The 25,628-nt window shown below is 29.5% G+C and overlaps 1 protein-coding gene across 2 annotated transcripts; it reads left to right on the forward strand.

The window, feature by feature from the left end:
- Positions 1–123: 123 nt before the first annotated feature.
- LOC100797947 (protein PIN-LIKES 3) lies at positions 124–14,011 on the forward strand. 2 transcript variants are annotated; one of them, XM_003520384.4, is made up of 11 exons: positions 124–259; positions 9,715–9,894; positions 10,259–10,338; positions 10,427–10,551; positions 11,001–11,122; positions 11,349–11,603; positions 11,760–11,852; positions 12,273–12,373; positions 12,473–12,525; positions 12,625–12,810; positions 13,744–14,011. In XM_003520384.4, the coding sequence occupies exons 2-11, from the start codon at positions 9,760–9,762 to the stop codon at positions 13,866–13,868; spliced, it is 1,275 nt and encodes a 424-aa protein (XP_003520432.1). In that variant the 5' UTR covers positions 124–259; positions 9,715–9,759; the 3' UTR covers positions 13,869–14,011. The 2 variants fall into 2 exon arrangements, with proteins under 2 accessions (XP_003520432.1, XP_040869921.1); XM_041013987.1 differs by lacking the exon at positions 124–259 and adding an exon at positions 8,688–8,776.
- Positions 14,012–25,628: the final 11,617 nt, after the last annotated feature.

The raw sequence follows: 25,628 nt of genomic DNA on the forward strand, positions 1-25,628 counted from the left end.
TTTATATATTTCATACTTATAATAATAATAATAACAATAATAATGAGACAACTTCTGTCTGCCGAGAATTATTATATAAATAATCCTTAGATGCAATGAATACACGTGAGTAATTAAATCTATAAATAGCAATGTGAGGAATAAATTTAGAGGAAGGGAAGTGTGTTGATATGGACAAGAGGGAGAGGCATTATTAAGAGTGCTAAAAGAAAGAGGAAGAGACGGAGAAAACGCAGAAGAGAAGAGGAACTTAAAATCTGTAAGATTTTCTCTCTTTTCCATTGTAACTTATGTGGTAAAATAAGGTTATATAATCCACCACTAAGAATAAGTGTTTTTTTTCTTTCTTTCTTTTTCTTAAGAAAAAGATTTTATGGAAGTCCTTCTGAACTTGGTGTGAAATTTGAAATTAAGATGTGAAGGATCAAAATCCTAGCATATAACGAAGCCATGTTTATTGTCTAAGAGAACACTTTCTCTTCGCACTTGATTATTTCTAAAAGTAGTAATTATGTGTTAGATTTATCTTCCTTTTCTGTTAGAATTTGGGTGGCTATAGCCTATAAGATGATAATCATCACCACTTTTTCTCTTTCTTTTTCTTTTTTCTTCAAAGGGCTATTGGACCAAAGGTGAGAAATTCAAAATAGAGACTTGAGGATTGAGGAATTGAACCCACACCATAAAAATAAACTTTTTTTAGAAATAACAATGAAATGTCTAAACTGAGTTGGCTCGAAATGCGCCAAGAGAAAGAACTCATGGGCATTTCTTTGGGTGTTGCTATTCTCACTACACACACTATAGAAAATGTTTCTTTTGCCCACTCACAAAAGCCTTACACCCCTCCCCTTTGTGTTGCGTCGTGCTACCCCATCCCACCCAACTCCAAGTTATGCTGCACCACCCCAGATCAGCATGTCCCCTCTCTGTTGCACCACCATGCCTCGAAGACACGAGCAGAGAGCTTGGTCGGACATAGATCGAATTTTCCTATGCATTCGAGTCATCCAATAACTATTCATCATATTGTTGGGATTTTAGGGGATCCTTATAAAATATCAATAATCACCCGGAACACATTACGTTAGATTATCAATAAGAGTTTTAGGAATATCTAGATCCATAATGATTGATCAAACAAACATAGCAGAATTTGAATTCGTAAGTGATTTATGATCTATGTACTCTTCTTAGGATTTGTTACGGAACGGATTACTAGTTAACAGCATAACTGGTGGCTTCATGGTTCTTCCTCAACCGAAACTTTTTTATTCCTTAATAAGACATTTGTAACTCTTCAGATGGGGAGAAGAGAAACTATATATGACGACTCGGTATATTGAGGACCATAACCTTCTTATAGTTATTAACCTAATAGGATTCTCGTTATCCCCTAATGGGTTAACACTGACATCTGCTCATTTAAGTCCATATCCTCTAATTTAATTGTCACTAATGATAAATAGCTAATTATGAAATGATAAAATTCAACTTTATTGCTACAAAAAATCCAAACAACAAAATGTTTATAAACTGTAACATAAGACTCCCACTAAACTAAGGTATTATCGGGAATTACACCCCTATGAGCAGTATGCTCATGAAAAAACTTTAAGTGTCAAACCTTTAGTAAGTGGATCAGCTAACATAAAATGAGTCCCTATATGTTCTATACAAATCTGTATTTTCTAAATTCTTTATTTAACAATCAAATACTTTATGTCAACAAACTTTTACTTGGTTGAATCCGTAATAAGATCACTAAGATATTGTCTCAGTAAACACCCAATGGCTACTTAATATTGACAACAACATGCAAGTCAATTACAATAATTTAGCAACCATAAGTTCTAGTATGATGTTTCGTAGCAAAATATTAACTCCACCAACATGGTTAAATGTGGATCCTTATGTGGAGTGATTGTTATTAAGACATTTCAAAAAAATCAAAGTCAGAATATCTAATGATATCTAAACTTCTAGACTTTCGATATGAAAACATATAATTTCTTATTCTCCTCAATTAGCGCATAATGCGCTTCACTATTTTCTAGTGTTGCATACCAAGATTACTCATATATCACCTTAGAACTTACACAAAAAATTAGTTTATACATGTATATTTGAGATTGAAATAATGAGTAATTTAAACCATAGTAATAACAACAGCAACAATTAAAGAAGAGAAAATAAGCATACAATGCAAAAATAATCTTTATTGTAAGTTTCAAGACCCAAACAAGATATCTAGCGCACCATTAATTCTCAATCTTTGGATTGAAAAAGACTAATTGCAAGTGGTACTCTCAACGCATTGATCAAACATTGGTGATAAGTTCTGTCAAACAAAGATTGTCTTTGAACACTCCATTGCTCACATGAAAAACTTATACGATAATTACTCTGGTCAAATAATGATTGTCTTTGACCATTTCATTATTCACATGAAAAATCACACTATTTATAATCACCACATGTTTACCATCGCAAGCATGCAATTATTCGGTCAAATTGTGTCTTCCTTTGGGTCGAACACAATTCACATGAATAATTTCATGCAGCATCCATGTAAATTCAATCAAATCAACTTAAGCAACAAAGGTTACTTTAACAACGTGTTGTTTCAATCAATTTAACAAAAAAATACAAGATAATTTAATATAATAAATGAGAGGTCTTAAAATTACTCAACTTTCACATATAATTTAGTTATATAAAAATAGATATAATAGAACATATAAATATTTTGCAGAACAGACCCATCACAAAATACCTAGCACAACATTAATTCGTAGAGAAATTAATTTGTAATTAGTACTCTTAACACAATGATCAAATATTAACAATAAATTCTGTCAAATAATAGTTTTTCTTTGGACCGACTATTATTCACATGAAAATGCCTTATAATTGTCACGCATTTATCATCACAGGTATAAAATATTATTTGGTCAAATTGTATCTTTCTTTGAACCGAAAACAATTTGTATAAATAATTTTATACAAAAATCTATGTAATTTTAATCAAATCAATTATCGTGTCAATCAATTTAATTAAAAAAATCACTAGATATGCAAATAAATGGGAATGATATGTTACTGCTAAATTAACTTCAAAACAAAAAAGAGCAATACATTTACCTTTCTTTACATGTCATGCAGCTTAACTTGGACACTCTTTATTCATGTGTCTTTGAACATTTCATTGCTCACATGAAAAATTATATGATAATTACTTCGATCAGATAAAAATTGTCTTTGAACATTTCATTATTCACATGAAAAATCACACTATCTATAATCACCACATGTTTACCATCGCAAACATGTAATTATTCAGCCAAATTGTGTCTTCCTTTGGGTTGAACACAATTCACATGAATAATTTCATACAACATCCATGTAAATTCAATCAAATCAACTTAAGCAACAAAGGTTACTTTGACGACATGTTGTTTCAATCAATTTAACCAAGAAATACAAGATAATTTAATATAATAAATGAGAGGTCTTAAAATTACACAACTTTCACATATAATTTAGTTATATAAAAATAGATATAATAGAACATGCAAATATTTTATAGAACAGACTCATCACAAGATACCTAGTACAACATTAATTCGTAGAGAAATTAATTTGTAATTAGTATTCTCAACACAATGATCAAATATTAACAATAAATTCTGTCAAATAATAGTCTTTCTTTGGATCGACTATTATTCACATGAAAATACCTTATAATTAAAAATATTATTTAGTCAAATTGTGTCTTCGTTTGAGCCGAACAAAATTTGCATAAATAATTTTATACAAAAATCTATGTAATTTTAATCAAATCAATTATCGTGTCAATCAATTTAATTAAAAAATCACTAGATATGCAAATAAATGAGAATGATCTGTTACTACTAAATTAACTTCAAAACAAAACAGAGCAATAGATTTACCTTTCTTTACATGCCATGTAGCGTAGCATGGACAATCTTTCTTCATGTGTCCAAACCTTTTAAAAGTAGCAAGTAAATTCTTCATCTTTCTTTTGTTTCTTTTGTTGAGAGCACCCTTAGTTTTCCTTCTTTTTTTATTATGAAAGGTAAGCTTAAATGAGCACTTTTAGACCTGTCTTTCTACAGCCTCTCTTCCTCTTGTACACAATGAGATATAAGTTCATTAATTGACCATTTGTCCTTGTCTTTCTGAGTGTTATAGCTCACCTTGAATTGCCCAGAGAAATGAGATCAAAACTCAATGAACGAGCAAGTCTTCACCAAGCTCTAGCTTAAGTGCTTTCAATTTTGATGTCAAGTTAGTCATTCCATGATGTACTCCCTTATATAACTTTCCCCCCTATTTTTTAACAAAAAAAATAATAAATAAATAAAAATTGCATGCGCAAAAAAACTTGCTTATATATGTTATGAACAATAGCCATGAAGAGTGTTGGATCAAATGGCCTCAGAATAATTAAGAAGGGGGGGTTGAATTAATTATTCTTAAACCTTTACTAATTAAAAATTACTCTTGCAAGGCTTTTACTAAATTGTTAAGAGAATAAGGAGTAGAAGAGAAACTTAACAGAAAGTAAAAACGGAAATTAAATGCACAGCGGAAATTAAAAGAGTAGGGAAGAAGGAGACAAACACACAAGAGTTTTTATACTGGTTCGGCAACAACCCGTGCCTACATCCAGTCCCCAAGCGACCTGCGGTCCTTGAGATTTCTTTCAACCTTGTAAAAATCTTTTTACAAGCAAAGATCCACAATGGATGTACCCTCCCTTGTTCTCTTTGAAACCCTAGTGGATGTACCCTCCACTAGAATTGATCCACAAGAGATGTACCCTCTCTTGTTCTCAGTCAAACCCAAGTAGATGTACCCTCTACTTGTACCACAAAGGATGTACCCTTCAATGTGTTAAGACAAAGATCTCAGGCGGTTAAACCTTTGATACTTTGTGAATGGGGATACAAAAGAATTCTCAGGCGGTTAGTCTTTTGAACATTTTTGTATTAGGGAAAGGGAAGAATCAAAAGAATTCTCAGACTGTGTCATTTTGAATTCTTTGACAAGGGAGAAGGGAGACACAAAAGAATTCAGGCGTTTAGTCCTTTGTTCTTTTGGAAAAGGGAGAAGAGAGACACAAAAAGAATTCAGACGGTTAGTCCTTGGCGAATTCTTTTTGGCAAAGGGAGAAGAGATGAAAAGAATGAATAGCACAAGTTTTCAAGGTTTAGAAAACCAGAAAACTTTGGAAAGCTTTTGGCAAAAGGAAGAAGAAGAAGAAGTTCAAAGAGACTCAAAAATCAATGTGGAAAAAATTGCTTGTGTAAAGAATGAATTGGAAAAGATTGATTGATAGAATGAATGAATGAAAATGCAAAACAAGGCCTTGCTTTTATAGACTTTTCATGTCTGGTCAAGAGGATCATTTTGAAGAGTTATAACTTTTAGAAAAACTTAAAACCAATTTGAAAAAGTCAAAAATCATTTGAAGAGTTACATCTTTTGATTTACTCAGAAACAATTACTGGTAATCGATTACCAAATCAGTGTAATCGATTACACAAAGCTTTTATGTGAAAGGATGTGACTCTTCACTTTTGAATTTGAATTTCAACATTCAAAGGCACCGGTAATCGATTACCAAAAATTGTAATCGATTACAGCTTTTTGAAATTAATTGGAACGTTGTAAATTCAGTTTGAAAACTTTTTCAAATCCATTTTGCTACTGGTAATCAATTACAATAATCTGGTAATCGATTACCAGAGAGTAAAAACTCTTTTGTAAACATGTTTTGAGAAAAATCCATGTGCTACTCAGTTTTTGAAAAAACCTTTTCATACTTATCTTGATTAAGCTTTTTCTTGATTCTTGAATAGTCTTTTCTTGATTCTTAAATCTTGAGTCTTAAACCTTGATCTCTTGAATCTTGATTCTTGATTCTTGAATTCAACTTTTCTCTTGAATCTTGAAGTGTTCTTGATTCTATCTTGAACATCTTGAACTCATTCTTTGATTGACTTTTGAGCTTTTTGTCATCACCTTTGTCATCATCTTTTGTTATCATCTTTGTTATCATCAAAACATCTTTGAATCACTCTTGATTCACCATGAAGTTTTGCTTCTACAAAGAGAAGTCATTCACAAATCCAAATAACAATGCCAACAAAAGCAAAATACACCCGAATTTAAATCAAATATCCAATTTACCAACAATTAATATGTATTGTTCCAAAAAAAATGGGGTTCATATAACCAAAGCAATCCAGGTATAATTAAAATCAAATAACTTTAATTTAAATCCCAATAATCTAACAGTAATCGCGGTTCTGATACCACTTGTTGGAATTCTAGGGGATCCTTATAAAATACCAATTATCACTAGGAACATATGTTAGATTATCAAGAAGAGTTTTAAGAATACCTGAATCCATAATGATTGATCAAACAAACGCAACAGAATCTGAATCCGTAAGCGATTTATGATATATGTAGTCTTCTTAGGATCTATTACCAAACGGATAACCGACTAACAGCATAATCGGTGGCTTCATGGTTCTTCCTCAACTAGAACCTCTTTATTCCTTAATATGACCTTCTTAACTCTTCAGATGAGAAGAAGATAAACTATATATGATGACTCGGTATATTGGGGACCATACTTCTTATAGGTTCCCATTATCCCCTAATTGGTCAACACTGACATTTGCTCATTTAAGTCCATGTCCTCTAATTTAGTTGTCTAATGAGCTCACTTAATTTGATCACATAAAATAAAACTCATTAATGATAAATAGGTAATATAATTGTCTTATAATATTAGCCAACATTAATTATTGGAATAAAAAAATTCAACAATCTCTCACTTATTGGGCTACATATTGTAATAATTATATCAAAAATCCTTAAGCACGTCTCTGTATACTATTTACCTTTAGACTTCCACCTTAACAGCTTAATTCATCTCATATATTAATAATAGAATCAATGCGTCTTTCGTCACTTCAACAAATGTAACTAGACCCCAATGAACACCACATGAATATAATCAATGACATAGGTTAATATGAATAAACAACATCAAATTTTCAAAAATATTGTTATCAATCATAAATAAAATTTTTTACTATGGTATTTTCAAAATTAATTATTTTAATATTAGTTTTTCCAAAATTAATTTTATCAATTCTTAAAAATATACCGGTCTCAATTGACTGTCCTTGTCCGTAGTCCAAACAAAGTTAAATTGAGCAATATGGGAGGTGGATATATATTAAAATAAAAAGAATTTACCTTTCAAAGGAATAATTTGAACAGACAAGTAACAAATTTGGTTTGACAGAAGGAGAAAGATTTGAGTGGTGAAGGAGGAGAAAGAAAAAGAGACTATATATGATGGAACGTGTGTGGTAAAAAATGAAAGAGGGAACAAACTTAATAAAGAGCAGAGCTAAACATTATTCTTATAGCATTAATGACTTATTATTATTATTATTATTATTATTATTATTATTATTATTATTGAATATCTGCAATTCTACAAAGTTTCAAGTAGTGGACCATTCGGTTCCCAGATTTGGAATTCCATTAACAAAATACGTGTGCTCACCTAAGCCTACTATCACTTGCACTGCTATTTTTAATTATATGCGTTCCTAGTCTACATGTCTGTCTTTTTCTAAGCTTGTTGTGTTCATTCTGCTGTGTGATGAATCAAGCAAATCAAAAGTTGCATGACCAGTGATTTCTCCAAAGTTGTTACACAGTTTATATCTATGATTACATTGGCATATGTATTATTATATAAATGTAAATAATTCTTTAGTCTTTTACCATTATTTGTGTCTATTAAATGATGAGGTGAAAGAAATAATAAAACATCATCGTGAATCAAAGGGTATAAGTTTGTTTGGATTTAACTACTTATTTTGAGTTCAAACTCTGAGGATCGATCTAGTCGTGTTAATTAAGTACTGTGAAAATATTATTACTTATAATTATCTTATTCGATTTGAGCATAATTATCTTTTGCCTTTTTTAAAAAAATTGAGCATAATTGTTTTCCATATGAAAGATGAAAAGATGAAAGATACTTATCATACCACATAAGGAAATGTTAAAAATGCTTTATTAATGCATTTTCTTTAATAGAAATTTTTTTAGTGGAACCGGCAAGTCTACGATAACTATATACACACTATAATATATTGTGTGTTTTTAACTTATAAAAAGCTAGAGACTAATTCTTTAATAGACTGAGATTCATTTAAGAAAATATCTTCTCCAACAAATGTTCTTCCTTATAAACGAATTTTGGGATGGATATATATTAACTTTGTACATCAAATAAAATTGCTTAATAGTATATTATCAATTTATTTTTTTATTAGATGAATACTATACTATATATACAAATAAAGACAAACTTAAGGTGCTTAATCGTCTTATATGACCTTTTTTTTCTTACCGATTCTTGCATATATATAAAGTGAATAAATGGCCAACCATTTAAACTATTCAGAAATTGTATATGACTTAAAAAAATAAGTTGAGTGCAATATTTGGTAACCAATTAAAACGAGTTTGTCTTCTACATTTGGATGTCTTCTACTTTTGGGATAGTGCGCTATGTTCATATGAATATATTTATATTTCCACATACTCACACTAAATGCCCTTAATTACCCACTACAAAGCCACCAAGTCCCTTTAAAAACATCCAACCCTCCAGCTTCACCTTCTCATAGGCCAAGTAACTGAGCCTCAGGTAAATGAACATTGCGTATCTCAGTATCTCTTGCATTTTTCATTCTAGCTAAATTGTTCTTTAATTTCTTGCTTGCTTATGAACATGCAAGAATTTAATTAATACTTTTATGTTTTTTTATATTTTAAGTTGGAATAAATTCCTTTTATATATATATATATATATATATATATATATATATATATATATATATATATATATATATATATATATATATATCACTTTCCTCGAAGCATGTTGAGTTCTTGAGACTTATGAGTATTCATTCATGCATGTTAGTTAGCAACTTACATATGCTAGTAGTTGCCATTTCAAACAACATTTCATACAGAAAAGGAAGGGCCCGTACGTCACATTGTTATGTCATGTATAATCAAATTCAATATTATATGACGTTATAAGATTAACTTAATGATAAAAGAAATAAAATAAAAAAGTTATCATGAGTTTAATTTTTTCTTATAACAAATATTAATAATTAACCATTAGCATTTGTCGTTTAAAAAATTTACTTGATGACTTACCAAGCAAGATCAGCATAGTGAAGGAAGATTTGTGTAATTTGTATGATCGATGTATTCAAATTCCATTAGTTGTCCCCATTTATATATATATATATATATATATATATATATATATATATATATATATATATATAAATAAAATGTTGGTGACATTTATAAACATATTGATTATTGAATTATTAAACAATACTTCCAATTATATTATGTCTGTAATTGGCGTATTGTATGGATTCATATAATTGAAGAGCAAGCTCAAGATTTTCTTATATTATTTAATCATATCATTAGCTTAATTATAATGTGTGTGTATATATATAGCTTTAATAAAAAAAATATCGAAACTATTCTTTGCTGACTTTGCAGTAAATCATTTTGAGGTTAATTATTTGAAATTAACTTTGCTTCACATATCAGGATTACAACTCGTTTCTAGTTGTGTAAAAGAAAAGAAGACACAACATGGACTTTTGGAAGCTTTTCATTGTTGCATTATTGCCAGTTTTGAAGGTATTGTTGATTACTGCTGTGGGGACAATCCTCGCAATTAATCGCTTGAACATACTCGGGGAAACTGCCAGGAAAAACCTCAATACTGTAAGTTTCACCATTTTCTTTCTTAATTTATTTTATTTTGAATATTATTATTTATCTAAAGTTACAAGTTTATTAATTGTTAGCAAGCCATATTGCTCCTTGTTCAATATTTTCTATAAATAAAACTATTCGTATTTTTTTTTACTATTGCTCTAGTAAGACATTCAATATAACTATTCTAGTTTATAAATATAGAAAAATTTTCTAGTCCAAGTATTTTTGGAAAGTAGCTTCACTCTTCAATTTTTTTTTCCAAGACACTTTTCAAGAATCAAGCTCACATGCCAACAATGTTCAAAAATCACTATAGTTGCTACTAATATGACTTACTAATATATATGATTTTTTTCTTATATATATACAGATGGTATTTTATGTCTTTTCTCCAACTCTAGTTTGTAGCAGCCTAGCTGAAACAATAACTTTAGAGAACGTGCTTATATTGTAAGTTTGTTTTCTTGCTATACTTCTACATTTTCTTTTCAAACAAATTCTCCATGGATTAGCAAAGATGATTTTACAAATTTTGTAGGTGGTTCATGCCCGTGAATATTCTTCTCACATTTGTCATTGGGTCAGTTCTTGGATTGCTAGTTGTTAAACTAACTAGAGTTCCTCATCATCTTCAAGGCCTTGTGTTGGGGTGCTGTGCAGCAGGTCTCATCACTTGTATATTTGAAACTCTGTCTTATCAATATCATATGCATAGCATTTAAGAGTACAATTTTCATACATGATCACTTTCAATTAATTAAAAATCATGATATAGATACTTTTAAAGTATGTAGTACACCTTCTGCTCCTAACATATGTAGTCCTAGATTTTTTTTATATAAATAAAAAACTAATAAATAGATGAAAAAAAATTATAAAATTAATTTTATTATCATTAATTTATTTATAGATTTTATCGTTCATTATTAATATTATAAAAGATACAAATAAAAAAATAATTAATATTACATTAAAAAGTTAAAATGATCATTTTTTTCTTATCCAACAATTATTATGACCCGAAGAAAATATTATTCAACTTAACAATTTTATTATACAAGATAATTTAATGTGGATGACGATTTGAGATTTGAAATGTTTGATTTCTGCAGGAAATCTGGGAAACTTGCCTATAATTTTAGTTCCAGCTGTCTGCAAACAAAGTGGCAGTCCTTTTGGAGATGTGAATGTTTGCTACAAAAATGCACTAGCATATGCTTCTCTATCAATGGCAGTATGACACTAACTCCAAACATTTGGAAGTTCAAGAACCCATTTAGCTTGAAACAATATTTTGTGTCATTTTTCTTTCTGTTTTCGCAAATCACAAAAATGCATGTTATCTTATTTTTACTTTATTTTCTATTTTGAAGTATTTATACAAGAAATAGTGATAAAACAACATGATGACATTTTTATGACTATTTAAGACTTTTTTAACTGTGTTTTTTGTTTTTCAGCTAGGATCCGTTTACATTTGGTCTTATGCATACAACCTTGTTCGATTATATTCACCGAAGATTTCTAATGAAGTCAAAGTTGATGACAATTCCGTAGTAGAAAATCCAGTGTCCACAACAAAATCTGATCCAGAAAACCCTTCAACATTTTCCACAGAATTACCATTTGTTAGTGCTGATGATAGATCACAAACCGAAGATCATGTGAAGCACTTTGAAATTCAATGTACAGGGCATAATGGGCAAGTGGAGGAGGTATATATATAGTACATTTGTTCCAATATAACTAGATTAATTGTGTTTACTTTTTTGAATGACATGAATTTCTACCCCTTTCTCTTCATCCAATTATAATCTTATGTAAATTATATTTGATAGTACTTATGATCATAAATTTAATGCGTTTTACAGGTATCAAAAAACAGAACGATTATGAACCATTTGATAATATTAGTCCAAAAGGTCAACCTGAAGGTACTATTCACTCCTTCAACGATTGGAGCGGTAAGTAAAAAAATTCTTGTATTTATTTATTTGACAGTCTTCATATTATTTTCATTCAATTCATTGAGCACAAAGGGAATGATGTTTAGAATGAGGCATCCTAGTTATGGACAAAACTTACATATGTGTTTTTAGTATTTCTCAATTAAAATTGCAATTTGATGTCGATAATTTATGTTGACCTCTAATGTAAACTTTTATCATACAAATTATTGAAGTGATCGAGATTCCAATTCTAATTAAAGAATGATGCTAAAAATACTTTAGAAATTAGATGTAAATTTTATCTTAAAATCATTTCAAATTCAAGACTTGACTAAAAATAACTTAGTCATGTGTTACTTATGATAATTAAGTTCTAAAAAACAACCTTGTTAGTTCCTAACAAAGATGCTTTCTCTTTTCCTTCTTTGCATGTAGATTATTGGTTTAATAATTGGTGTAGTCCCTCAATTTCGGAAACTATTAGTTGGTGATAATGCTACTCTCCGTGTGGTTGAGGACTCGGTAATCATGGTGGGGTAAGTGTCCCTTGCACCTAAGTTTAGTTATTAAGTGAAATTAAAATTGAAGGTACATTAATTAGATGATCGCACACTTTTATTTTCCCCAATTTGCAGGTATGCATGCATTCCAGTAATGACTTTGTTGGTTGGAGCAAATCTTATCAAAGGTAAATAAAACAAAAAATGAAATTCTCAATTAGGGTTGAGTTGAATTTAGAAGTTGTGATTTGAAAAAATATGGTGACAAAACTGGTTGCATTGTTCAGGTTTGAATGGACTAGGAAAGCAACTTCCACTCATTATTGGGGTTACGATGGTTAGATGTATTGTCTTGCCAGCAATTGGTATAGGTGTAGTGAAAGGTGTTGTTCGTCTTGGATTGATCCATCCTGATCCATTATATGAGTTTCTTTTGCTGCTTCAATTTGCCCTTCCTCCTGCAGTAGCCATGAGTAAGTAAAATATGAAATTTAAATGTGCATTTGTGGCCAAAGTAAATTATTACATTAATTCCTATATGATTTTCTATTTTCTTAGTTTCATGCCCGCCCACACACATATGTATTATTAAGTAGCATCATATAGGATGAAACTTTTACAAATAACTAATTGATCCGAGGAATAATAGACTCAAATCATTTAAGCAAATAATTAGGAATTCAAATCCTAATTTTGCATAGGTAAAAACCTAATTAAGAGGGAACAAATCACCTTATGTGTGATAACATATCCTCCAAAGAAATTAATCTGTGTAACTAATTAGCAATACTCCTTGCAATCATATACACTACCAAAAAAATTATATATATGAAGGAACATTATTGCCCTCATTATTGTTAAACTTAATTTAGTTCTTTTACATTTTCTCCGAGCGAGATTATTTTTTTGTCAATTTGAATTATCTAGTGGATACCATTTAAAACAAATGAATAAATTATTCTCACATTGAATAAAACAATAAATAATTTACTCACCTTGAAAATTTATGACATCTTCCACTTATATTTCTTAATTTTCAAAGAGAATTAATTCAAGCAAGATATCTGAATTATTATAAACTTTTAAATATATTTTTAATTTCTATGAATAAAAAAATATTTCTTAATTTGTCTACCTATCTATCCATTGATAGTATGCACAAATCTAACTTCACATGAGCATATGTTTACTCTCACTATGATATATAGTTGCTATTAAATGCGTGATTTTTCCTCAAAAAATTAAATGCGTAATTTACAATACTTTTTTTTAAGAGAATTTACAATACTAATTATTGGCTCCCTTCATAGATATCCATGTAAGTGTTCACTTTTGTTGCTAGAAAAAATCTGAACCATTTTTTCTATATTTAGTCGGAAATATACTTAATTTTATGAATGTGCCAGGTACGATCACTCAATTATTTGGAGCTGGTGAAGGTGAATGCTCAGTTATCATGCTTGCAACTTATTCCTGTGCAGCAGTTTCAGTAACACTTTGGAGCACATTTTATATGTGGCTTGTACTATAATTATTTGACAGTGGAAGATCTCTATTAACGCTTCACAAATGCCTCACTCTTTAAAAAAATGCATTTTAGTGGATATATAGCTAAAAATATACGTTTTACTAAATTAGGAACTGTTTAAGATAAATCAAGCATATTTGTTGTAATTGACTTGTAATTTTATGCTATAGTACTTGTTTGTAGCCGAAAACAAAATGAAGAATGGAAACAAGAAATCAAAGCAAAGATCACTATTTCATTGGGCCAATCTAGCTTAATAACAATAACCATAACGGAGTTGTTATTCACTCTTCCCTCAAAATTCCACAATTATTCATCCCCCAAATGTACTACGAAATTGTATTTCTGCATAACAAGAAATACCAAAATTACACACTGCAGAATCATGATTCTATTGTATATAGTTTTTACACCCTTTGTTATACAGTAAAAACATAATTTTGTAGTGCATCTAGGACGGCGAAAAAAGAACATAATTATAAATATAAGTTACTTTTTTCAAAGTAATCAAATTAATTTATCACTCTTAATAGTACTCAATATATTTTTGTATCGGATACAACTTATCATTTATAAAGGTAATCAAATTAATTATTATAAGAATTACCTTTATTAATCATAAACAAATCAATTCATGAAATTATTTTGATTACATTAAAAAGAGTAATTTATGCAGTCATTAATTTAAATTTAAATAAAAAAATATAATTCATCCAAAAATTAATTTGATTACTATTAAAAAAACTAATGTGTGTCATCACTAATATAATTTGTATCAAAATTAAATTAATTCAAGTAAAAATATAATTTAATTCTGCAATTAATTTTTTCTAAAAAATATCTAACTGAAACACATTTCTATTGTATAAAAAGGGGTGCAAAAAATTACACAACAAACGTGTTTCCGTTTTGAATTTTATATGTGAAAACATGTTTTTATTATGTAATTTTTTCGCTCTCCCTTTTTATACAATGAAAATGTGTTTTTATTTTTATATATGGAGAGGAGGAGAATGTGCAACACCACTGCATGGTATGAAATTGAATGTTCTTAGAGATTCAAGACACCTAATGTATAACCATGACACTTGGGCATGCACTAGAAGGTAGTGGTGGCATGTATGCAAAGAGAGGAAATTTAAATTTGCATTTGAGTGAGAAATTGGGTTGAAAACGAAAACACACCAAACATAGATAAGAGAAGAGAACTAAAGAAGCATATGTTATATATACAAGAAGGGACGTGGGTTGTGGTGGATTTTCGACGATCAAAGATAAGAAGGATGAGTTTATTTTCCCAAACTTTCACTCATTAAGTTTTATTTATTTTGCTTCCGAAGTGGAATTTTCATGCATTTTATTGATTGAAGAGTTTGATATATATGTATTATAAGTCTAAATTTTTGTTACACTATCAATTAATAAGAAATTTTTATTAATACAATTTTCAAGATAATTATTATAAAAGTTAATAATTTTATTATTTTATATATATATATATATATATATATATATATATATATATATATATATATATAATTTGTGATTGTTTCATTGTGTTAAGTTATTTTTGTTTGATGGGTATAATGATATTGTTAACATTATAATTAATCAATGTTTAATTTTTTGAAACCTGTTGCACATATCAGGACTTGATTTGTAGTTATACAAGAGAAAAGAAAAGAAAGACAAAATTAAAATGGACATCTGGAAGCTTTTTGTCATTGCATTAATGCCAAATCTGAAAGTACTGCTGATTACTGTTCTTGGCACCTTCCTTGCAATTAATCGCTTTGACATACTCACAGAAACTGCCAGGAAAAAAATGAATACTGTAAGTTTCACCTCCTTGTCTTAAAGACACCCTCTTTTTCAACCTAAATATATAATATACAATGTTCCAAAATTAAGCAAATGCTCCTTATATATATTTAAATAAAATGATTTTTACAAAAGGAGTTTAGTTGGTTGAAAAAGAGTGGATGAGCTGTTTTAAATTTTCTAGTATTTATTTTTAATTTCTACTAATAAAAAATAAAATAAAATGATTTGTTTCTCTTACCAGATTAACATACTCTTCAAAATATTATTTTATATGTTCAAAATAATTGATGACATTAGATTAATTAATAAGAAATATATAAAAATATGATTTATAAAGAAAATTACATGTGAATGTAATGTTCTGTTTTGATACCATGACATATTAAATAAGTTTTGTTCCATCACCCTGGTGCCCCACTTGGCTCACAAGTCCATGAGCTACACCAATGCGGTTGATACATTAATAGTTAATGTCTTAACTTGAAGGTGAAGACCAAAATTAAAAATAAAATAAAATTAGAAGAACTTAAAAATCTTTTTTATAGAAATAAAATTTTTTTTTTACAAATAGGTTATTTAAGTCCGATTAAAAATTACAAAAATATTGTAGATACGACACTTTAACTTCTTATTTAATAGGTCTTATTCACTATTGTCTAGTTTTTAATAAATTTTTACCCAATAATAAAAAACATATGAGAAGAAGTGTGTAAAAAAAAAGACTTAAATATATTTTTGTCCCTTTAAGTTAGTGTTTTTTGATTTTTGGTTTTTATAAGTTTATTTTTCTAATTTTAGTTCTTGTACATTTATGCGTTTTCAATTTTGGTATTAGTAAGATATTTTGTTCATTTTATTTCCTATAAGACTGCATTTTTTAAATAAAAAAATTGTCCCTATATGTGTAAACTTATGAGACTATAAATGAAAAAAATTAGAATCTTAAAAAGATAAAATTAAAAAAAAATATAAATTTATAAGGATTAAAAATAAATAAAAGACTTAAAAGAACTAAAATTAAAAAAATACCAAAGATTAAAATTAAAAAAATGAATTTAAAAGGATAAAAAATGAAACAACACTAACTTACAAAAAATCAAAAACATATTTAAGTTTATAAAAATATTGCTACCACGTTTTAAAAATTAAATAAGAAGTTGTTCAAAAGAAATATGAAAATCAGGGCACATGTATTATTTCTTAATTGGTTTTTATATCCTGCATGGGAAAACACTGCCCATATTAATATATTCATTATATCCCTAAAAGCTTGTGCTAATAGTGTATTAAGATTGGAAGGGGGAAAAAATACGTGATGTGCTTAGCAGTTAGCCATACAATTTTTTATGTAAGTCTTCTGTAAAAAAAAGTTTTATATAAAACTCATACTTGACTTTCTTTACATATGGTATATTTTGTCTTTTCTCCTGCTCTTGCTTGTAGCAGCCTGGTTAAAACCATAACTTTAAGGAGTATGATTACACTGTAAGTTTTCACATTGGTCTTCAAAATTAAAATTTCTCAATTTTGTTGGTTTAATAAAGATGCTTCGATGAATTATATACAGGTGGTTCATGCCACTGAGTATTCTTCTCATAATTATTATTGGGACAGCTCTTGGATGGTTACTTATTAAAATAACTATAGTTTCTCGGCAAAATCACCAAATTGGGTCCCTTTTACAAATTAATTATCAAAATGGGTCTGTTTCAATTTTATTTACCAAGGGGGTCTGTTATTTTACTACAAAGCGCCTACCTGAGGAGCGCGTTCCACCAGAACGCGACACGTGGCTTGACTGGACAAGACGATGTGACAGGGGTGGTCGTGCCTGCCTGTCAGGCGCTACCTGTCGTGCCTACCTGCCAGGCGCTACCAGTCGTGCCGACCTGCCAAGCGCTACCAGTAGTGGTGGGGTCCCTGGCACGTCCCTGTTCCCTATAAAACCATTTGCCCTCCGTTTCATTTTCACACAAAAATCTTGAAGCTAATCGGAAACCTTGAAGCTGAGTTGAAACATGTTAAAGCGCTTTATAACGGTTAGAAATTTTGTTCAAAACTAGTAAATATTTTTTATCTTCAATACATTATAGCATTAATTAATAATTTATTTTGTTGATGATAATAATGATTATATTTTGTAGGTGCATAAACAAATTGACACGAACTATAAAATGAAATAGTAATTTTGTTTATATTTTTTGTGTGATAATTAGTAATTTTTGGTAACTTAATAATTTATTTTTTGGTTATAATTATGTTTTATTTGTTTGTTGATGACAATAATTATTTATTGTAGTAGTTTTTATGTCTAGCACATTACTATTATTATTAGTTAAGCTCATAATTATTGATGTTGTTGGTATATTTTTTTAATAGCCAAAATTTATACATAGACATTAAAAATAAATGCTGATTGTTTTGCGTCATGAGTGTGCGAAGTAGGAAATTGTTGTGACAGTAATTTCATTTATTTAGAGTAATTTGTTGTTGTTAATTTATTTTAGGTTAATAATTTATGTTATGTTAATATATTTTTTATATTATTGTTTGTTGACGACATTAATTATTTATTGTAGGTATATTTTTGAAAAATGAATTCAATTATTACACTCGTCTATTTAAATGGTAAGATGTACGAAACTGATGATGGTATCACATTTGAAGGCCCTAAAAAAGCTATTCAAATAAAGCGTGGTATTAGTTTTGAGAGTTTAAAAAAAAGGATACACGACAAGGTAAAATTACAAAAACATGAAAGTATATCTACTATCACTTGTAGATTTTTAGTTGCAGGTAAATATATTGCACTGCAAATTTGTGACGATGAAGATGTTGAAACAATGATTCAAAGTTTTGAACAACAACAAGAAATGTCTGTCATAGAATTATGTGTTGAAGTTGATGTTGCGGGTGCTTCTGCAATTAATTTGACAAATTCATTGTTATCATGCGGAAATAATATGTCTCACAATGAATCGGGTAGTGCAACAGTTGGAACAAATTCAGAAGAAGATTTTGATGATGATGATTATTTAATATCTAATTCATACGCTGAGGACTCATTAGATGAGGATGAGGATATTAATGAAATGTCTGACACAGATGATGAAGCTGCCCGTTTGATCGAACCACTTACAGTTGTGCAATCGGGAGAAGGTATATTTATTGTTATATATAAATAAATATTATAATATTTAAATAATTCTCTACCCTTGAATTATAAATTTTTGGTATATTGTTTTTGTAGGTGGAAGTCAGACTCCATTTTGGGATTCTGCTTCTCACTATAGTAATATTAATTGGAGTTATCTTGACCAAGAAGAAATTTGCAGTTTAGATATGGAATCAAATTTTAATATGGGTCAAGAATTATATGTTGGTATGAAATTTGATACCAAAAGCGCGGTAAAAAATGCATTACAACAATATGTAATGAAAGTACATCAAAGTTTCAAAGTTGTTGAATCTAAATCGCAGAAATATGTCGTCTGTTGTGGAAATAGAAGCGATGACATCCCATGCCCTTTTTATATGAGGGCAATTTTATCAAAAAAAACTGATACATGGAAATTTACGCAATGGGGAGGACCACAGTTGCTTGAATATGAGTATAACTCAAGACCATGATAAATTGGATTCTGATTTGATTGCCACTTGTGTACTAGGTATGATTATAAATTTTCATTCTTATTTATCCTTTTTTTTGTGTTTGTTGGTGTGGTGTACAATAATTTTTCGTACTTATTTTTATAGGGATGATCAAAGAAGATCCGTCACTCAAGATTTCTTTGATTCAAGAGAGGATCAATGGAATGTTTAATTACAACATTTCGTACAGGAAAGCGTGGAAGGCAAAGCAAAAGGCAATAACAATTGAATATGGCGACTGGGATGAGTCTTATGCCGTTCTTCCGTCATGGCTGAAACACATGCAAAATCATTCGCCAGGATCGTATTATCAAATTTGTGAAACCGCCTATTGTTGGGCATCGTTCCCATGCCCATAACTGAATCAAGAGAGTGAAACCGCCTATTGATTTAGCATGATAGTCTGTTGCGATGCACATCTCTCTATAAAGGTTACCCAGAAGAGCAGCTCCCCATGCATAAGTGCTGCACTCTCTAAGGTCTCTCAAAAATTGCAAATATCTCATTGGCACCCTTTTGATGCTTTTGTCAACAAACATCACGCCTCCTATGAATCTTAAGATCCAAGCTCGAGCAAATCTTTCAAGCCCTTGTTGGTTGCCTATGAAATCATTAATATTTGCAAATTGAGAAGTCAGCCAACTCAATAAAAGTGAGTTCCCGTCAACTGCATCATCGTCAGGCATGACACCCAATAATTCATGGCACAACTCAAACCAATCAATATTTGTATTGCCGGTTAAAGGTCTTCCATCCACAGAAATACCAAGTAGCACAAAAACATCTTGAAGGGTAATAGTTGCCTCGCCACACTTCAAATGAAATGTATGTGTTTCTGGTCTCCACCTTTCAATAAAAGCATTAACTAATGCTCCATTTATCTTCAATTGCGTCAATTTCATTATCGGGTACAAACCCGAAACTTGTAATAAAGGAATAATTTCCTCGGGCGGTGCTTCTCTATGATTATACAGTGGTGTAGCTCGTCGAATTTTTAACGTCCTTTGATTAGCACCATTCCAAATATGTTGTGATATATGGCTTTTTTGCATCCACAGTAAATCATCCTCTAATGGTCCATATGCCACGTCATAATGATTAGATGATGATGAACTTGCCATATTAAAACTCCTGTATAACAAGAAAAAAAATTAATAATCACACATATCATAAATAATTAATAATAAATTACAATATTTAAATACATTTTAAATACGTACGCAAACAATATTCTAAAAAAATACATAATTTAAATTTTAGAAATGAACACATAATTTAAGTAAATGAATTATAATGACACACACACACATATATATATATATAGCAGTAATTTCAGCAATTTTTTTTCTTAATTTTAACTTTTTATTTTAAAAGTTATTAATTATAATTTAGAGTTTAATTTTAATTTTAAACTATTGATATATTGTATCAAACTCAATATGTCTTTCTTTTTTAAATACGCTCAATAGCAATATTATAGTAATATTTATTATTAATTTTAATTAAAATTATATTCTAGAAATTAAAATTATCAACCCAACAACAACAAAGTCTTACAATTGCAAATAACATCAATTATAACTAATATAATTAAATGTTAACAAAAATAATAATGTAATATTTAAATAACAAATCATAAATAACAATATTATTATCTATAATTATCTTCAACAATAAATAACAATTTTATATTATTATAAAATCAAAAAACAAAGCACTAAAAATATATATCAATTTAAACTGCCTATCTATCATAAAAAAAAATATAACAAAGCATTACAAATATAACACACTATCAAACTAATAATAATTATCTCTACAAATAAATCCACTAAAAAGTATAAATTGCCTATATGCATATATATATATATATATATATATATATATATATATATATATATATATAACAATTTATATACATTAAATAAATTAAAAACACAAAATAAAAACTAACCAACCAAACAAGGGAAGGGGAACCTGCAAACAGGGGGAGAAGCCTTGCTGCAAAAAAAAAAAAAAAAAAAATATATATATATATATATATATATATATATAAATATTAAAATATAAAAATTTATATAATTTAAATAAACAAAAAAAAAAACAAAACCTGTTGGGGAGGGGGGAACTACAGGGGAAGAAGGGGACTGCTTGAGGGGGAGGGGGGACAGCCTGGGTGGTGGTGGGGTTTGGGGGAGGGGGGGACCATTTAAGGCGCCTGGACGCGCCTGGGGCCAGGGCGCGAACCGAGGCGCCTCGGGCAGGGCACGAGTCAACGCGCCTGCGTGCAGGGCGCGACCCTTAGCGCCTGCATGCAGGGCGCGACCGTACGCGCCTGGTTGCAGGGCGCAACCAGCCCCTGTCGCCACCGCCTGCCACCACCTGCAACGAACGCCACGTGTCGCGTTCCTCCGGTAAGTGCCCCTCAGGTAAGCGCCTTCAACCACCAGAACAGCACCCCAAGGTAAATAAGAATGGAACATACCCATTCTAGTAAATTTTTTGTAAAAGTGACCTACAATGGTGATTTTGCCATAATTCCTCATCATCTTCGAGGTCTTGTGTTGGGGTGTTGTGCTGTAGGTACATACGTAGCTTACAGATTTTTATTTATTATTTTAAAAAATTAATAGGATTTTTTTTAAATATTTGTGATGTGCTAACCATACCAAAAACTTGTATTTATGATCATTATTGAAGATCTAGAGATCTAAAAAAATTGATATTAATTGTAGGAGATGGTAGAAAATACGATGTAACTACTAACATAAAAAGTATTGCAGAACTATATAGTTGCATATCATTATGGGCCAATTTGTTTAAATTTAAGTAATTTAAAAAAAAGAGATTTAAAAAAATGATTTTTTAATAAATAGTTAGAAGTTGCTTCTCAAAAAACATAAAATTATTTTTTTAAAATAAAAATATTTTAGACAACACTTCAAAAGAAAATAGATAAATAAATTCCTTATTTTATCAATAAAAATGTTTATTTTTTAATAACAAAAAACTTTAACAAACATACCTAATATATACTTCCTCGATTTTTCTGTTTGACATTTTAACACTCTTTTATTTGTTGTTTTCCAGTTCTAATGCTTTTTTTTCCAATTCCATCTTTAGCAATTAATTAATGTGTGCTTTTAAAGAAATTAATTAATGAGTGACAAGGAAAGCAACAAGAAATTAATTAGCTATTTTGATGAAAATTAAAAGATTTCTTAATTCTGCTTGTTCCATAACCTTTAATGTGCGTGTCTTTGGAGTTTGATGTCTACAGGAAATCTGAGAAATTTGCCTCTTATTATAGTTCCAGCTATCTGCAAGGAAAGAAGCAATCCATTTGGAGATGTGGATATTTGATACAAAAATGGACAGGCATATGCTTCTCTGTCATTGGCAGTATGATACTAACTTAGAGGATTTGGAAATTAAGTCTTTGAAACGAAAAATGGTTTCTACTGATATTTATATGACATTTAATGTGTTATATAAATATAGGTTGAGATTATGTACAAGTATTGAATCATGACTATCTAATAATTTCTTCCATAAAAAGTTATAAAACACTTTTTTTGCTCCAATATATTAATTATTATTAGGTGAAATTCACATGAGACCTATTAAATAGAAAGTGATCAATTGCAAATGATTACATTATTTTTTGACACTAACATGAACAGTGGCGGAGCCAGAAAAATTATAAAGCCTGGGCAAAAATTTAAAGATAGCAAATTCATAAAATATGGATAAGTGGTGAAGGCACGCAATTTCTGTTAACATGTCAAAAGTGCCAAGGAAATTAGGAATCATTTCCAGTCAAAAGAACATAAGGCGTGCGTGACCTAAGTCCGCGATATCCCTGTTTGAAACAGAGAGACAGACAAGCCAGAAAGTAACCAGAGCAGAGACCCAATTGGCAGAGTATATTTCTACATTTTACTAAATCCATGTGAGGATAATGTCATATTGAACACAAGCATCTTATTAGTGTGCGTTTGGATATATATATATATATATATATATATATATATATATATATATATATATATATATATATATATATATATATTTGTAAAATTAATTTTGAATCAACGTGAATTTACGGAAACGGGAGTTTTGTAGTAACATAACTTTTGTTTGGATAACAAATAATATTATCACACAATACTGTTTGAAGTTTGAACCAAGAGTTGCCATTTATCTGTACACTGTAATGCCATAATTTGATGACTGAGGCCACATTAGGATATCCAGTGACCTGCCAAATAGAATGTCATGCAATAGATAAAATTATAATTATTATTAGAATATTCTTTGATAAAAGTGGAGAAAAATTTTAAGTTTTTATTCCATTATTTGAGAAAATAAAATAGGAAGCAAATTACTAAACAATTAGTCAGGTTATTTCATTTCACAAAATTTTAAACAATTTCAAGAAAATATAATAACTAATAAGTGAGATGATGAGGAAAAAAGAAAAAAAAAATAGAAAGGAAACAAGATGGAATCGATTTTTTTGCTATAAAAAGTAAGTAAATCTTTACAATTATCCTTTCATGAATACAACTATAAAAAACAATGCATAATAGCAATGAAGAACAAACTTAAATTCCTATGCATCTATTTCAACCCTTCACTACTAGACTTATCTTAGTGGATTAAAAAAAATGATTTGAGACAACATTTCCATGAGCAAGGAAAATAAAAAAAAGAATAAGAAATAAAATAAGAAGGCATTGGAACTATTTGAGCTTATCTTTTTGAGCATCTTAGCTCTGAAAAACGTGAAGAACGACTTGTATGTGCTAGTATTGCAGTTACGTTAATACAGCCCATTAAGAGCCCGTATACCACAAGTTCAATCCTCGGTCTTCAGAATAATAGCCCAAAATATGCTGTTACAACTTACAACTCAAATAATTTTTCACTTTTACAATTCACTTCTCAACTTACTAAGTATGCCCCCCTTTTTTATATTTTTTATTGTAAAAAATATCATTTTGTATAAAAATAATAAAATTCCTGTCTATGTCTTTGGGCCAGAGCCTGGGCAATTGCCCAGGGTAGCCGGGCCTTGAAACCGCCTATGAACATGAACATGAATTTCATTTAATAATTAAAAATGATAAGTAAAAAAGAATGTGTTGTTGATATAAAGCATCACATCACATATATAGTAATTAACATTAGGAACAGGTTTGTGTATATACGATGCGAAGGACATTTGTCTCCCCTTAGAAATTTTTCTGCAAATCACGACGGTGAAAATATGCTTAAATGAGTTCCAAACCTGGTGTTCTAACTTCGGGATGATCCAACGGTTAACGAGTCCGGAATTATCATTTGACTGAGACGGGTTTGGATGTATGCAGGAAAAAAGGGAGGATTTTGGGAGAGGAAGAAGGGAAAACGAAATTGAGAGGAAGAGAAAGCATATAGAAGTATCGTCAATCTGAAAACTGACCTAACATGTCTCTATTTATATAGTTAGGGTACTCACAACCTATTATTTACTCTATTTTTCTTTATTTTTATTATTTCATAAACAATAACTTTATTTTATTTCCTATCGAATGAATAAATAAAATATCATTTTTATTTTCCTTCATACCATTATTTTTATTAATAAAATTATTTTTCCTTATTTATTTAATTATAAAAACCTCATCATTTTTCTAAAATTATTTATTTTTAATTAAAAATCCTTTTTAATTTATTTTATGAAAAATGGAATGTTACATATATAATGCCTCAATGTAAAAGAGTATAAAACACATAACCAACATATACACATTACAACACAAGCAGATTGCAATTTGGAGAAATTCTGACTTTCTTCAGCGGGTTGAGTAATCCAATTGGATTCAACTTGTTGGATAAATTGCTCTTCCTCTTTTGACTTAAATGTAGAACATGATATTATTGAACATTTTTAGTTTAGTATTTTCATATTCTTTTTCATCTTATTTGAACTCTCTTTGACTCTTATTTTACCACCATAACTTAGTTTTGGTCTTAGGCAAATAATTGGACTTAATTGATAATTGTTGCTTATTTTTTGATTTTGTGATTACTTGACTTATATGTCTTGTATAGGACCTATAGGATGCTACAGAACTCCATATGGAGCATATGAGTAGTCCCTGGAAAGCTAAGAAAAAGAGCTATAATTTTATCAGAAGTAAACTGGTCATTTCTGTCATTTTGAGGGTCATTTAAGGCTTGGAAGTCAAAGCCACTACACTTGGATTTTGGGCTACGAATTTTAGGTCTTTACATTATGTA

Source organism: Glycine max, chromosome 3 (genome assembly GCF_000004515.6).
Source record: "Glycine max cultivar Williams 82 chromosome 3, Glycine_max_v4.0, whole genome shotgun sequence".
NCBI lineage: Eukaryota > Viridiplantae > Streptophyta > Magnoliopsida > Fabales > Fabaceae > Glycine > Glycine max.

Excerpts from the sequence above, each read along its gene's own strand:
- LOC100797947 (XM_003520384.4), top strand. The coding sequence starts at position 9,760 with ATGGACTTTTGGAAGCTTTTCATTGTTGCATTATTGCCAGTTTTGAAG. Across the intron at positions 12,374-12,472 it reads GACTCGGTAATCATGGTGGG|GTATGCATGCATTCCAGTAA; the intron begins GTAAGTGTCCCT and ends CCCAATTTGCAG. Across the intron at positions 12,526-12,624 it reads TGGAGCAAATCTTATCAAAG|GTTTGAATGGACTAGGAAAG; the intron begins GTAAATAAAACA and ends TGCATTGTTCAG.